General features: G+C 37.5%; 1 protein-coding gene across 24 annotated transcripts in view; it reads right to left on the bottom strand.

The window, feature by feature from the left end:
- The window catches only part of MAP2 (microtubule associated protein 2), a 290,837-nt gene that overhangs the window by 61,128 nt on the left and 213,456 nt on the right, over window positions 1-16,253 (bottom strand). For all 24 annotated transcript variants that reach the window (XM_045078671.1, XM_045078674.1, XM_045078669.1 and 21 more), the window contains one exon: window positions 15,873-16,157. In XM_045078671.1, the coding sequence (XP_044934606.1) occupies window positions 15,873-16,134 (262 nt within the window). In that variant the 5' untranslated portion in view covers window positions 16,135-16,157. The remainder of the gene's footprint in view (window positions 1-15,872; window positions 16,158-16,253) is intronic.

Genomic DNA, 16,253 nt, shown 5'->3' with positions numbered 1-16,253 from the left:
TAGCACATATTTCTAGTTTAGTTATTTTGTTATATTAATCTATTGATATTGCCTGGTTGATTTAGAATAAAAACAATGGAGTTAAAGCTTTCTCAGTGGCCCTGGAAATTTCAACTCACTTCGGAGCAACACATGACTTTGTTGGTAGACACAGGAGTTTGATTTTGAATGTGTTATACCCTTTGAGTTTTCGTCGGGACCAGCTGTGATTACTTGAACATGCAAAGGCTCACCAATTAGGCGGTGAACAAAAAAATCCAAAACAAGTTGGCATATGCTTGAGAACATATTTTTGTTGATTTCTTTCAGGTTGTTAAGAGAGAAGGAAGAGACACCGACAATAAATTCAACCATATGGAATATAAAAGCCAGTAAATGTTTCTGCTTTTAAGAATAATGGACATAATAATGCTGTGTTAAAAGAGATGACAAGGAAGCCTACGGTAGACTTGTGAAAGGAGGAAAACAAAACAATTTTAGACAGAATGCTCCTGTCAAGAAAAGGTTTTTCTCAGTAGGGTACAGAATGGTTGCCTAGGAAACCGGTGCTAATTGCTGCTGCTGATGGAAGCGAGTTAACAAGGAAAGCACTGTGTAGTTGGAAGCACTCGGCGAAACAAATATCCTTGATAAATTCATAAAAACAGGGAAAGATGAAAAGTTTTCTTGCTTAATTTGGAGAGCAAATGGTTCCTCCAAAACTATTTCCTGTAATCAACTGGTGAAGAAGGAAATTAAAAGAGCAGATTGTTGGTTTTCCTGTTTGTTAATTTCCGTGGCACCTTAGCATTAATTAAAGAGGCTAACCTTGGCATCTCCTTCCGTAGACTCTGATTTGATCTCAAAGGTCACCCGTGCCAGTGTTGCAGCTGTAGATCTTTGCCCTACCAGCTTTTTCTTCCAAAGATTTCTTCTAAAGATTTACTGATTAAAACAAGGGTAAATTTAGTTTATGGGAATAAATGCACTTGAGTAAAATTAGTTTATGGAGATAAACACATTTTAAGATAAGGACTCATGACTGCAAAAATTCAGTTCTGATGGATGCTTAAATTTAAGAAAATTTATTGTGTACCCCTTTAGACAATGGAACTATTCTTAGCCATGATGAAGAATATGAAGATAAGACAGGTTATTCCTACATGTAAATTGTGCTTAAAATGGGGCTATCTCATTAAAGGAGAAATTTTGTTTCTCTTTTCAAAGATTTTTCTGTGAAAAATGACCACAGATTTTCGCTCACCCAACCACAGTCCCTCAGAACGTCCTGCTCTAAAATGTGCTTAGAACCTGGCTAGGCTCTGATTGGCAGCAGTTATGATTATAGGGCAATTTTTCCTCTGCCTCTTTTTTCCCCCATTGCAACTGATGGGCTCCAATCCACAATTTTTTTTTTTAATTTTTTATTTTTATAAACATATATTTTTATCCCCAGGGGTACAGGTCTGTGAATCACCAGGTTTACACACTTCACAGCACTCACCAAATCACATACCCTCCCCAATGTATCTAAACCTAATCAAATAAAGTTTTTAAAACTTGAAGAGAATCTGCCCAGCATTTAAATTCAGTCACTGGTTTAATTAAGATGGTTATCAGTGGAAGGATACCACAGGTTAAGCATACTGTATTATGGAGTCAAAGCAGTTAGAAAAGAAAAGCACAGATCAGAAATCTTACCTACTAGAAAATTTTGCTCCTAATTTTAAGGGTTCACTTGGAAATAGGAAAAAACACATTTAAGCAGAAGAAATACAGTTAGCAAATATAGTTTAGCTTTATACTTAACTATTCTAGTTAAAAGTTATTGCTGTTGGTGGTATTGGGGATTTCCAATGTGGTAATGTACCCTATTTATATTGCTGTTTTTAGCCCATGTATTAAACATTTATTAATTAAGCTAGATTATAATATTTCATTGATTTTAAATTAATTTGAGAAAGAGAAATTTCTTACAGAATATTCCCCTTTCAAATTTTCAGATTGCTTTAATATACATACAGTGAATATAATCAATAAGGCACTGGGATAATTGATAATGTTTTTAGAGCTTTTCAATGTTCAGTTGTGCATCTTATCAAAGTCATTGCTATTGTACTACTCCTTGTGAATCTGTGAGAATTGAATCATCTTTTGCATTAAGTCTTGAACACATCCTATTGTCAGAAGAATGTGGCACATTAATAATGAGACATTATTAATAACATTAACAGAAAGATGAAATAGCAATAAAACTAGAGACCTTAAATAAATGCACAGAGTAACTGTGGGATAAACAAAATACAAAGGTGTGTGTAGAAATGCATTACAGTGTGTGGTGTGTGTGTGTGTTTATGCATTTGCCAGCTTTCATGCCAGGAAAGTCTCTCCATGTTTTTCAAGTTTCACCTGTATTTGAGAACCTCAAAGACTTTGATCACCTGAAGCAAGGCTAGGATTTGGGCAAATTCATGTTTCTGTAATTTCAAAACCTAGGAATGCCTGAACTGGAGGATATGATGGAAAAATGGAAAAATTTTCCGGGATCCAAAAAATGTCATTAGAGTAAACTTTCAAAATATAGTTCTCTATGTACCAGGAATAGTTTTTACTAGTTACCTCTATAAAGCTAGTTATTTCTTTTAAGAGAAACTGTTTGTTACAATGATATGGTAAAAGTCACCTTTTGTTCACTCTGTCCTTCTCATCCCCATCATAGTATAACTTATATAAAATCTTTGGAGGCCTTGGGACCTAGAAGCATATGGAATTTAGGAACTATATGATGGGAAAACCACTTTGTTCCCAACACATAGACCAACATGACTTTTATGTAATTATAGTTTTCTTCAACCTCCAGTCCTACCATGTTTCTAAGAATGAATGTGCAAATAGCAGCATACAATATCAACCTTATGTGCTTTCTTCCTAACAAGTCTCTCATGAACTATAAATGGTTTAAGTAAGTGATTCTCCATCTTCTATAACTGCCCATTTTATTTTTATCATTGTAGCTATATAAAATATCATCCAAAAATATTCTCTTTACACCAGCTCTAAAACCACTTGGCATACTTTTAAGTCACTAATAAGTATAGATGGTAAATCTTTATCATTTTCAAATTGTACCTATATATATATGATATATATGACATGATATAATGTAATATATAAAACCAGAGAACCATATTCCAATGAAGATATGATATGATGATCTGAAAAGATATAATAGAATTAATTACATTGTGAAATTCTGAAAACTAAAATGCCATAGTGAAAATAAAATAAAAAATAAGGAGCAAGATAGTTTTGAGCTTTCCCTCTCTTATTCATTAACAATTTTTGTTAAATAAGAGCTCAGCCATAACACAAGATAAGAGAGAGGCACATTCTCTGAAAAATTTCAAACAAGTAAAATTAATAATAGTTAAAGACTTTCTTGTAGGACCTCTGAGTAGCAAGATGAAGAGACTTTGCAAGATCACGTTTTATCAGACAATTAAATGTCAAGTCCAATGTTATATTTGTAATTCGTGATATTTTGATAGGAAAAAAGCAAAGATTTTAGAGAACTTTTAGTTCCCTCATGACAAACATTATTCTCAAATAAAGATGACTTGTTTTGTATTCTGGATTGATAAATGCATCCCATGTAAAATATTATTAAATTAATTTCTCTCCATCCACAGATACAAAAGATTCATTACAGAAAATAAAAAAGAAGTAATAGTAACTTAAAAGTTATCATCAGAAATTTACAAATAAAATACAAATTCTACTTTAGAAAATACCCCTTAGAGGTCTGTTGAAATAAAATTATACATTGATGATTTTGCTTCAATGTTGCTTACTATGTCAATTTGTATCTCTTCTCTGTATACTCATCTCATTGTTACCAATATTCTGGAAATATCTGCAAATCCTTGGTGTCATATACAGCATACTTAAAACAGGCAAAGTATTCACCGTGAAGACATTGAAGCTTTATATCGGAATGTAAATGGAATCTAGAAAGCATAAAACTCTGATTATGGTAATAGCTCTGGTTGTTCTATTGTGTGAGCCCAGCAGAAACAGAAACATCAATTTTGATGGAGTGGCAGAGTTGAGAAAAATGTAAGAACAGGATGCCGTCTAAATGTAGCGTGACACCAGGCGAGGCAAGTGAGTTTTGCAGTGGGGTGGAGGGTGGGATCCTGAACATAGGAGGTACCTTAAGGTGACTACTGATAACCTGAAGAAAAGTGAAATAGGATTCAGGAAGCAAAGGAAAAGGTGCTCAAAGCAAGGTTTATTTACTTTATAATTTTGCTCATGGCAGGTCCCAGGTAGGCAGATGCTACTACAACTACAAGCTATACGGTGTTTGAAAACACATAGCATTTAACATGAAAAACACAATCCTATTTTAAGGGATATGTGGGGCTTCTTCATGATATGGTAAATCAGATTTTATAATCTTCATTTCATTTTAGTAAAATATAGCAATGAAAATCCAATTTACTATAGACACATCAAAAGGTATATTATTCTCTTACTGGCATATAAGAAAATTGTCAAAATCAGGCCTTGTAGCTTTTTATTTTTCAAAATGCTGTTCATTATTCATTATTTGATATGTGGTAACTCTGATCACAAAGAGGTTGCCCAATTCCTCGTTCTAAGAATATGCTTAAGAATATTTCTGGTTCATTTTTATTTCCCCTGAAAGTTTATCAATCCCTTCATTCCAACTCTTAGAGAGATCCTCTACCCTTCAAAAATGTTTTATTTGAGCTTGTATTGGGGTTTATTTTGTTGAAGAAAAGTTTGCTGTGAAAGGAAAAACTCTTATGAAATCAGGGAACTTTGTGATTTCTGCTCTTTTTTTTTTTTTCTTGGATAATTCTGAAATGCAACATGAAACACAGAGGTGTGAATAGTTTGGTCTGATAGTAACAAGAAAGTGCCAAAGCTATAGAAAGAGAAGTATGGTTTCAATGCAATCACATTAAGTAAAGCATCATGCTTAAAACTTTATAGAACAAAAGAACCACATCAATATTTTAATCAACTAGGTTTTCTAAAATATTTTCTAAAAAGCATACCTGGTAATTTCCATTTCTCTCTAGACCTGGCGAAGAAAAGCACTTTGTATTTATATAGCTTTTGTCATATTCAATTGCATCAGAGAACATAAGGGGGAGTGGAAATTCACTACTATTTGGGGACACAGGATACTCAAGCATTTCTAATTAGAATTGAAGAAATGCTCAACATCTAATAAAAAAATCTACTTTAAAAATTAAGCATAATCTGGGAAGTTTATACTCCTTCCCATTTAAAAAAAAAATCAGCCTTATCTGGTGATTCCAGTCTTAAGATATTAAATTATCAGGGAGGGTAAGGGTAAGTAATTCACCCTTCCTTAAGCAATGAAATCCAACTATAAAGGAATCTGTATCACAAAAACATACAAGTTCTTGAGCAGTATTTTCAATGTTGCATTTAGATCATATGTGCAAGTTCAATGTGGTCCACAGGGCATTTCAGGCAGATATTTTATGAGGACAGGGATCATTGCTACCATAAATGAATGAACTTCCCCTCCTAAAAATGTGACTTTTGAAAGTAGCATCTGCACTTGCTTCAAACTCAGTTCTTTGTTTCCTTTCTGAATGAAAGCTGTAAGAATTGGGTGGGGAACTGACCTGGAGGAGTATCTTACATGCTTTGGCACTTGGGTCAAGTTAGTGGATTTTGGGGGGAGAAAAAGCAGCATTTTTGTACTGATACAGCTCTGAGAAGAACAAGTTTATTCCAGTCTTTGCAATGTTTTAGTCATAAATCTCTATTTTTTTTAAGCTGATGAGGAAAAAACACAACAACCTGTAGACAGTTTTTCAAGAAAATGAAAATGTACATGGCTTTAAGATAAAGGACAGCAGTATGCAAAATGTAGCAAGAAGAAAAAGTATCTAAAAATTTCATTTTAAAAATTGCTTATAAAAGTAATAGTAAATGATGATGATGATTTTTCCCTTATGAGAAGAAAAAAATCCTTTAAATACTGAAATACTTCATGATTAGAATCAGAACATGTATATAGGAGCATCTTTCATTTTATTCTATCAAAAAGAAAAAAAAATGGGTTACAAAACACTTTTCTCATTTTTAAAAAAATAATGACACTAGAGAAGTTAACAAGTAAATATCCCTATTATTCAGTAGAGAAATGCTGTTTCTTATCTAAGAACTTATCATTTGCAAATCATGTTATAGATTCTAAGATGAAGTAGAGAAAAAAAGAGCATTGGTGATATTTTATGTAGGTTGACCTTCAAAAATAGCGTACATTTCTCCAAGACAATATTAGTATATTCTTTTAAAGAAGAAGGATAGTTAAACCTATGACTTATGAGGAACCTGGATGGCTCAGTTGGTTAAGCAACTGCCTTTGGCTTAGGTCATGATCTTGGAGTTTCCAGATAGAGTCCCACATTGAATTCCACGTGGGGCTCCCTGCATGGCAGGGAGTCTGCTTCTCCCTCTAACTGCCCTCCTCTCATGCTCTCTTTCGCTCTCTCAAATTGATAGATAAAATCCTTAAAAAAACAAAAACAACACAAAACAAAACTATGCCTTAGAACATCCATTTGCTTTAAGATTGAGATGGTCCATTTGCCAGAACTGAAATTTAATGTGAGTTCCTGACTTAAACCGTGAGGCAGTCCTTACCTTATGCCCAGAGGATCAACGTGGTCGTGAATTTTAAAGTTCTATTTGCAGGATATTTTAGTGCCATTTCAACTGCAGCCAACTGGGACACTGGGCTCAGTTTTGCAGGAATGAGCATAAGAACTTATTCACTATCCATGTGTTTCTTAGCTCTTAGCTTACAGATCTCTCTTAGAAAGGTCATTTACTCTGTTTCCATATTCTTTCCAGTTCCTTAATTTTCATCATCAAGAAAATATCTCTAATCAGAGGTCATACTGCTATCTTAAGTCAGAAGTGTATTTTCTTTACTCCAAACCTTCACCCCCGTTTTCAGACCATGTGATCTTCTGCTATATCCTTTCTTGACCCTCTTTTCACTACAGTATTTCAGAGTTGCTACTGAATTCCTTTCTGTCCAAGCCACCGGTTCTACAGTCTTCGCTGATTCTAGCCTTCTCTCTCCCAGATCCTTATTTTGCTTCTTTATGTCCATCATTGTCCCTAACACCATCATTCCCACAAGGGCATTGCTCGTTCTGTGGTATAATTTGTGTAGCCCCATTTTGCTCCTGAGATTTCAATCTCAAAACCCAAGATGAACATGAACGCTTTCTCTTCTTTATATCCATTCCAAAGAATGTATTAGCACTTACTATAGAAAACAATCACGGCATTATATACCAAAAGGAACATGAAGACAAACGATGCACAGCTTCTGCCCCAAAACACTTAAAACCTAGTGCTGCAGATTGAAACAAGTAACAGGTAAGCTCAGTAGAATGGTCCATATGATTAGTGCTACTAACAAGATATGAATACGCCACACGGGTGTTCAGGAGAGGAGGACACTCCCTGGAGAGAATAAAATCAGGGTCAGCTCTGGATCTTTGACTGTGTACTCTGAGAACCTTTCCTGTGGGGTATGCACCCTTTCAAATATTTTCTCATCCCTGTTTCAGTGCAGCACATGAATGAAACCACAGATTCTTTGGGTAAATGTAACCTGTTTTGCCAAAGGGAAGATTGTTAGCTGACTCGGAAGGGTTGGCCATTCACGCCAGAGTCCTTTACAGACAAGCTAGAGGTGCTCCTAACCCAGCACTGTCTCAATCTGTCTTTCCAAATAGAATATTGGGACTGAAAATCCGGAGTCCAATTTATAGTCTGTTAAAGCTGAGTCATCACTATTAAAGATGATTTTCCTCTGAATCTTGATTCCTCTGTCATTACTCATTTGCCTACTGTTGTCTTAAGTTTTAAGGATTACCGAAATCAGTTGTAAAAACAGACATTTTATTCCCATTTCCGTGTTCTAATAACCACTTAGCATTTGCATATCTGTTCAAGGTTGCAACGAGAGCCTGGGACATAGATGTTCCTCCTTCTTTGTTCAACAGTTTGACTGGGTTTTGAGTTGTATTTCCTGTGTGTGTTGTTGAACGATGACTGCTGCTGGGAGATGAGCCACTCCGTGAGCAGGCAGCAAGCAGCTCAGTGGCCTTTTCCCCTCAGGACTCAGGATGCCAAGTCAGATCATGCTTTCACGGCCAGATCTGCAAGGCGGCACCAGTTGTTCTGTTCATCTGCTCCAGAGATGAATTTCCAGACTCCCCTGACAGGCAAAGCACGTGCTTTATGTAATGTGCTGAGGAGCAGTGAAGTGTGAGGGAATGAGGGCGAGAGGAAAACTGAAGCAGAGAGAGTCGGTTCATCCCAGTAGCTTGGGGAGGAGAGAGAGAGGAGTGATGACTATGAGCTACTCCTCAGACTCCTAACCTCTTAGCAGCAATAACAACGAAGCCAGTCAGCCCTTGAGGTGGTATTTGTCTCAGGTACATGCAAGCAAAAAAATCAATGTGTGTATATATATATATGTTATTCCTTTCAAAAAATACATTATTGATCAGTGATTAATATATTCTCAAGATATTAGAGCAATTCATTTGCTGCAAATTACTGTTAAAGTTGTTCTCTGGGGTACCTGGGTGGCTTAGTTGTTAAGTGTCTGCCTTTGGCTCAGGTCATGATCCCAGGGTCCTGGGATCGAGCCCCGCATTGGGCTCCCTGCTTGGCAGGAAGCTTGCTTGTCCCTCTCCCATTCCCCCTCTTGTGTTCCCTCTCTCGTTGTGTCCTTCTCTGTTAATAAATAAATAATATCTTTAAAAAAAAAAAAGTTCTCTCTTTTTTTTTCCTTTTCTTTTGTGAGGAGAGAATTCTTAGAAATATAAGAAGAGACAGATAAAGGGAATAATTAATCCTCATCAAAACAAAGGCTTAGGTTTTCCAAAAATGAATCCAGGAAGACTCCCTTTCATGACTGATTATTTTCAAAATCTGCTCACTGCAAATAAAAAAGGTTTTATGAAACATTTAGAATTTTTCCCCAAGTGGAGATTTTAAAACCTCAAAAAAAGGGAATACCTTAAAAGAAAAAAAAATGACAGAATGTGATAGCAAATTAGAGAGGAGGAAATTTGATAAAGTCTTCAAAATACAGAATCAGGAGGGAGGGTCAATTAACAAAATGCAATGATAATTAAATTATATTTACATTTAAAAACAAGCCAGATAGAATTTTACCAGTAGATCTGAATGGTTCTTGCTCAAATCTGTTGCACTAAGATTCAAACTCAATAAAATATTTTTCAAAGTATCAGTGGCCCAAAGAGAATGATAAAACACCTTTTTGTGTTTAGTGCTTATGATTGTGGTTCTGACACTTAGTGTAAAACAAAATGGTAAAGAAACGAGACTGATTTCCAGCAAGAGCATGGGAGGAATTTTCTGGAAGAATATACATGGGAGTAAATGTGTATGCAAATTAACCTTAATTTTTAAATATCATATTACATTGTGTTAGATACAGCCTTGCTCTTCACAACTGGAAGTGTTTGTAGGCAATTAAAATTCCAAGGAACAAAAACATGTTTTAATTTGTTGAGTCATTGGGTTTAATTAAAAGAAGTCTAGAGGAACCAAGTTTTCCTTATATTTTGATTCAGAATTATTGGCTTAAGACAAAACTCATCTACTTTAAGACTTGTGCTGTAGAGCAAAGATAGACGTGAAGTGGATTTTTATAGGAAGAGCTACCTTATATATAACTGCACATTGAAGTAAACAACATTATCTGGTGCCTGTCTTCCTCCACTTTGTGGAAACACTTTAAGCCCTAACTAGCAATACCTACTATATATAAGCTCCTATCTTACCAAGAGGAAGAAATGCAGTTCTTTACTAGAATGCCCATGTAAGTTAATGCTCAGTTAGGTACCGACCCATCTCTTGACCAACAAGAGAAGCCACATATTATAATAAAGCTCATACCCCAAATCTGCTTCAAATGGTATAGAGACCACACAGGACAAAGCAAACATGACAAATGCAAACCTGACGGAATTTTATCAATCCTTGTCCTTCTTACTCTTTCTAACCCCAGATGCCGAACTGTTCAAGGAAGACATTGACAAGATCCCCATTTTCTGAACTCCTCCATCGGCGCCGCCAGGCCCAGAGGCTTCGCGGTGAGGCCGTGTGCTTTTCTGTAGATCCACCCTTGAATGCTAAATAACTCTGCATGCTCCTCTCTCCGCAGAGCTCAGGGAAATGGCAGCGGCAGCGATGAGTGGTTGCCATGGCAACAAGGAAAGGCAAATCTGCCACCTCTTGTCTTGTTAGGTCGCTGTGTTTGCCTTGCAGGGTGGTGCAGATGGCTTTAGTCGTTTCACGGGAGAAATGGTTCTGCACTTTTCTGGCATTGCGCACATTAATATAATATCATATACAATATGCCATATTTTAAAAGGGATGGTGACTGCTCCTCGTAAATCTCAACTCTGGGAATGGAAGTGGGAAGGACGAGAGAGGTAAGAAAAGGCAGGTTTGAATTTTCCAAGACTGGAAAGGGAAACAGAGAGAAGCTTAAAGGTATATTCAGCTTTCTGCACACAAATGATGACCAACTTTCCCGCCGTCACATATTTTTAAGCCGAAACTTACAATTTCAGCAAGGATATACTTATCCCTTGGCTGCCTGAGTTATGGGGATGTGAAAGGGCTAGTCAAGGCTTCCAAAGGCACAGCTCCCTTGGGAAGCTCTGGAAAAGCGATAGTGTGCAAGAGCTTTTCCAGATCTCACTGCTTCAGGAGGGAGCAGACCAGAAGAGGATTCCTGGAATGCTGGGAAAACAAAGCAGCCTTGGGGAACCGGGGGCGGGTACTGAGGAAATGTCCTTTAATCTTTAAATTTACTCCAAGAGATAGCTGATATTGGCTTTTTGCTGACCACAAAGGCACTTTATACTCTGGTGTTTTCTACTCATGTTAAAAGCATTGTACCTTGGGATAGTCAAAAGCACAGGAGCATGGTTTTTCAATACTTCAGGGTTGTGGCATCTACACACTTCCAAGAACTGCCTCCTTTCCTGCTCCACTCATACTGAAAACCAAGACTAAATTATGGTTTTCTGTTGTGTTTAAAGGTCCACGGATGAGGTGTTCTACAATAGAAGGGGGCTGTCATTGAGAGCCGTAACAGCTGGCTGTTGCATTCTGGATCTGGCAATGTAGGGTAGTGGACGGCGCACTGGTCTATGCAGCAGGGGACCGGCGGTCTGGCTGTAGTCATGTGATCTCGGTTGGGTGACTACACCTGTGAAAAGTGGTCTCACTGGTTTCCTCCAGTTATCTTTTTTTTTTTTTTTTAGATTTTATTTCCTTATTTGATAGTGAGAGAGAGAGAGAGAGAAGGCACACAAGCAGTGGGAGGAGCAGAGGGAGAGAGAGAAGCAGAAGAGGGAGCCCAACACAGGACTCGACACGGGGCTTGATCCCAGGACCCTGGGACTGTGACTTGAGCCAAAGGCAGCCACTTAACTGACTGAGCCACCCAGATGCCTTCTTCTGGTTATTTTGATAGGAACCTAATTTGAGTTTGGGCCGCACCCTCAGATAAGAAACTTAAAGATTGATCACCTAATTTTCACTCAGACTTGGAACTCTGGGGGTATACCAAATGTGGGCCTCTTGCTTTTTTTCCATAATGATAAAGTAGAGAAGAGAGGAAAGGTTTATTACAAGCCCATTATGATTCTCACTTTGGAAGACAATTTAAAAATGACAGTTTTAAAACAAACAAAAATCAGAAAGAGACTCATAAATATAGAGAACTGATCTAACCAGGGGGAATGGGGTAGGGGAAGGGGCAAAATGGGGGAAGGGGAGGGGGATGTTTAGGCTTCTAGTTATGGAATTAGTAAGTCATGGCAATAAAAGGTATAGTCCAGGGAACCCAGTCAGTGGCACTGTAATGGCATTGCACGGTGACACATGGGAGCTGCACTTGAGGGAAGGAGAGCATAATAACAACAATACAGAGAAGCTGAATCACTATGTTGTACACCTGAAACTAAAGTAGCATTGTGTGTCCTCTCTACTTTGGTAAAAAAAACAAATGTAAAAAATGATGTTCTTAGTCTCATAATTATTGATTTCCTAAGTGACTAGATGCTTCATGGCTTCTCGTTTCATTCTGGGGGCTTTTGTGGCATGGCTTCCAAAAAGGTTACCTTAGTGAATACATGTAAAAAAAAAAAAATCTTGACGTAGCCAAAGTGATGCTACAACGGGTGAGCAAATAATTCTATCTACTTTTTTATGGATTAGCTTTACATGGTGAGGAAAAAGATGAAATCAAGGAATCCATAAAGAAATAGAATGTATAATATTACATTCTGTAATATTAATTCTACAAGAATTCTACTAGAATTCCCTTCTCTCCCTTCCCCAAGTCTCAGCATATAGGATCAAAAATGGGCTGCCTATGGGCTTGCATTTGCAAAAGTTAAAAATTACTATGGCCCAGGAATGAAGGTGAACATCGAAAAGTGTAGATGAGAAAGGACGGTGTCTCATCTTTGGTTGAAGTAAGTCCGCCTGATGAACGAAGAGGCGAGGGAGATGCAGTGATTGGGTTGCATTTATTATGTGATTTTTCTTTTAGAGATGAGTAAAAATAAACAATCCTGTGGATAAATTTGTTTCTAACAATGAAGAGAGGACTATAGCAAAGTAGGAGAGAAGAAAGATCTTTGGATTCAACCAGTAGTGGCCAGGACACCACAGCATATAGCTGAAGACCTGATGTTACTGGAAAGTGTGCCACGTTAACAGTGCCCCAGAAGTATCTTTTCCAAGGGAAAAATGCAAAATACTGACAGATTACATGTGAATGGTAAAAGAGGAGGCTAATGAATTGCTCCTCTGGTCCTCTTTAAAATAACAACCTCAAAATACAGTGTCAGTTCATGTTAATAAACCCTATCATCAAAGGATAGGATTTTTAAAGACCGTATTTCAGATTTAAGAACACTTCTTACTGGGAATGATTTTTGTTATGTATAAACCATCAATTAATAAAATGTACTATTATTTTAAGCTAAAGTTTGGGGGGAAATCTAATTGCACATTAACTTATCACTGGCACATCCTCTGTAGGTATGAGACAATGTTGTATATTTTCTTCCCTACAGCTTTCCACATTATACGGACTTACTACATGTCTTATTATATCTGGAGGGAGGTTCATGTAAAATCATACCCTAGTTTGGATTGTACATCTTACTCTGGTAACCCACAGTTGGCTGTTTACAACTTTTGTCACTATGAACATACATATAGAACTTCCAGAGTTAGAGTCTGAAGAGTAAGATAAGATTCAAGTGAAATATGATGAATTGAGTTCAAAATGAACTCTGAATGATCCTGAACTCATCAATTAAGAGAAACATCTGTTAGGCTCTTTTTAATTTATACTATTTTCTCAGAGAAGCAGGTGGAGACACACTGACCCGGCAAAGCGATTTTTCTGATGTTCTTAAATAATTAAGACTACTAAAAAGAAATAGAGAGTGATGTTGGCTCTTCACCGCTTGACCGAGCACACAGAGCTACTTTTTTCTTTAGTGTATTACAAGCTGCTATCATTATCTGTAAGGTTCAACTGGTAAGATAAGACTTTTCAGTAGTGTCACCATTAATTTGAAAAGGACTTTCTTTTTTTCTTTGGCATTCATTCACACACTCATTCAACATACATTAATTGAGCATTCGAAGTGCAACAGCGGGTGTTGTTGGATAGGATGATGAGAAAAATCTTGGCCTATCACGTTATCTTGTCTTCCCCACAGTCATTTTGCTCCAGCATGTCCTCATCTCCTCATGCCTCAATTTCTTCAAAACCTTCCTACTTAGTTCTCATGACACCCAAGTCCTACCTTGTTCAAGCTATATTGACCTCAACAGTATAAAGAGATGCCTTGATCAAGAGTGCCCCGTTGTCCATATCGACAGGACCACCACCAGAAATAACAATAACGGTAATTAATAGATGCTCTTCTCTGATCCGTTGACTTTGTACACTTCACCATCTCATTTAATCCTCATTGTGACCGTGAAAGGCAAAAATAACATTTTTATTTCAGTTGTATCCACAGTTTCTTACTACCAGGCCATATGTGCCTGTTGAGCACTGCACAGATTCACAAATGCTTGAATTAGATTGCACACTCACTCTCCTCTCCTGTTCCACAGGAGTTTCTGCAGGATCCTTGCTTCTTATCATGGCAACTGCCAAAAATCTGACTTCACATAGATAAGTCTTAAAAAGGAATGTGGTGTGATCGAATGTCGAAACTGTGAACGGTCTTGAGGTCCGGTGGTGTTTAACAGATGCTGAGTATCACTGTGTTTCCCTTTGAGCAATTAAAATACTCTGCCATCGCCCTGTGAGTTTGCTGTGACTTTTCAGGATGCTTCTGTGCACACTTTGGGAAATTTGGTCTTAAGTAGAAACGATCCCTTGTCAGCGTTGCCTTTCTATACTGCTGGTTTAGCATAGAACACATTGTGTTTCACATTTGAATTGTGTGCACAGGTCCCATGTCTGCTCCTGGGTCATCTGCTCTGTGAAGGTCGAAGACATACCTTGCACGAGCCCTGGCACAGAAGCTGGCACATCTTACATATCGAAAAGGCTCAACAATAGTTTATTGAATGAGGGGATTAAAAAAATTACACTATGTCCTTATGTAATTGTTCCTCAGTTATCTGAGATGCCCTTAATCATACGCACTGAAATTTAAATACATTTTTTGAACAAAGTGTACAGTTGAGAAGTGTTGCTGTCTAATTGAGAAAGCGTGCAGGAAATCAGGGTTTGAATAAGCAAGAGATGACTGTGAAGGGGGCACAGTCTTTCCTATTACTTGCAGTTCACCTACTCTTTGTGGAGTGGCATGTCTGTAAGTTACTGTGTTCAAACACATTACATTCTGGTTACAGAAAAAAGGTAATTGATGGTGACAAATACAGTGCAAGCAAGTGTTTCCTAATGCTGTTTACATGTTATAATGACCATACCATCAATGATGATATTATCAATGACAGAAGAAAGAGGACTATTGGTAGAAATTACACTTTGAAAGGAAGTACTTAAGAGTAACTCAAATTATGTTCTCCTTCAAGCATCTGTAATATTACTTCTTACAAAACTCTCTGAGGAAGTATGGAATGGTTCCTATGTATGTGTATGTGTTTGGTTCCTTTCTTTCACTCTCTTTCTCTCTTCCTTAAGGATTTTTTTTTTTTTAAAGTAATCTCTACACTCAACATGAAGCTTGAACTCGCAACTCCAAGACCAAAATTCTATATGCTCCACCAACTGAGCCAGCCAGGTACCTCAATCTCTCTCTCTCTCTCTTTTTTTTTTTTTTAAAGGCTGGAAGATAGACTCCAAATTGCCCCCAAAAGTAAATATGCTTCTATTCAGTCAATCAAATTTAGGTCCAATATTATTCAAGAGAATCAATAAGTAACTATTTGTGAAATTTTCTTTCCGTGACCTAAAAAGCTGACAGTTACTAGCAAAACACACATACACTGAGCCACGTGTCTATTACAACTAACGTGGTAAAAACTAAATAGGGAGAGGGGATGAAGAATACAACTAATTTGGGGGAATGTCTGGCTAGTTCCCAAGATTATTCTCTTCTTTTGGTGTCTATTTCCCCTGACTGACTGGAATTTCAGTCCTAGCACTAGTGACAGAGGATCATTGCAGTAAATTAATTCACTTTCGGATGAAACAGACTTCAAAGCACGAAGCCAGCCCTGGGCACAGAGGAGCCCTTAGTTACCTGCTGTTTCTCTGTCAGCTGAGGTCAGCTCTCCGTTGATTCCATTCTCTTTGGTATCTGAATAGGTGCTCTGTGACCCATGTTCTCCAAAGGCGCCCTCTTCATCCTCCCTGTACGGGAATCCATTGGCGCTTCTGACAAGTCCTTCCCCTGCCCCGCCTTGGTCCTTAATCTCAGGTGGATGTGGGTGAGCCGATGCCTCTGTTAGTTGAGTGGAGGTCCAGTGAGGCGCCTTTGCTTCATCTTTCCGATCATCTGCCATTCTTCCACGCCCTGTGACCTCTCCTGAGATTGGAATCAGAAAAATAGTCGCCATCACTTTGGGAAAATCTGATCTGATATGACTATTCCTAAGACAGGGAAAACTTATAGCAAACTCAA

This window comes from Mustela putorius, unplaced genomic scaffold (assembly GCF_011764305.1).
Source record: "Mustela putorius furo isolate JIRA1106 unplaced genomic scaffold, ASM1176430v1.1 tig00000275_pilon_pilon_pilon, whole genome shotgun sequence".
Classification (NCBI taxonomy): Eukaryota; Metazoa; Chordata; class Mammalia; order Carnivora; family Mustelidae; genus Mustela; species Mustela putorius.
Note: the sequence above shows the minus strand (reverse complement) of the source record. Positions and strands in the feature narration are given on the sequence as shown.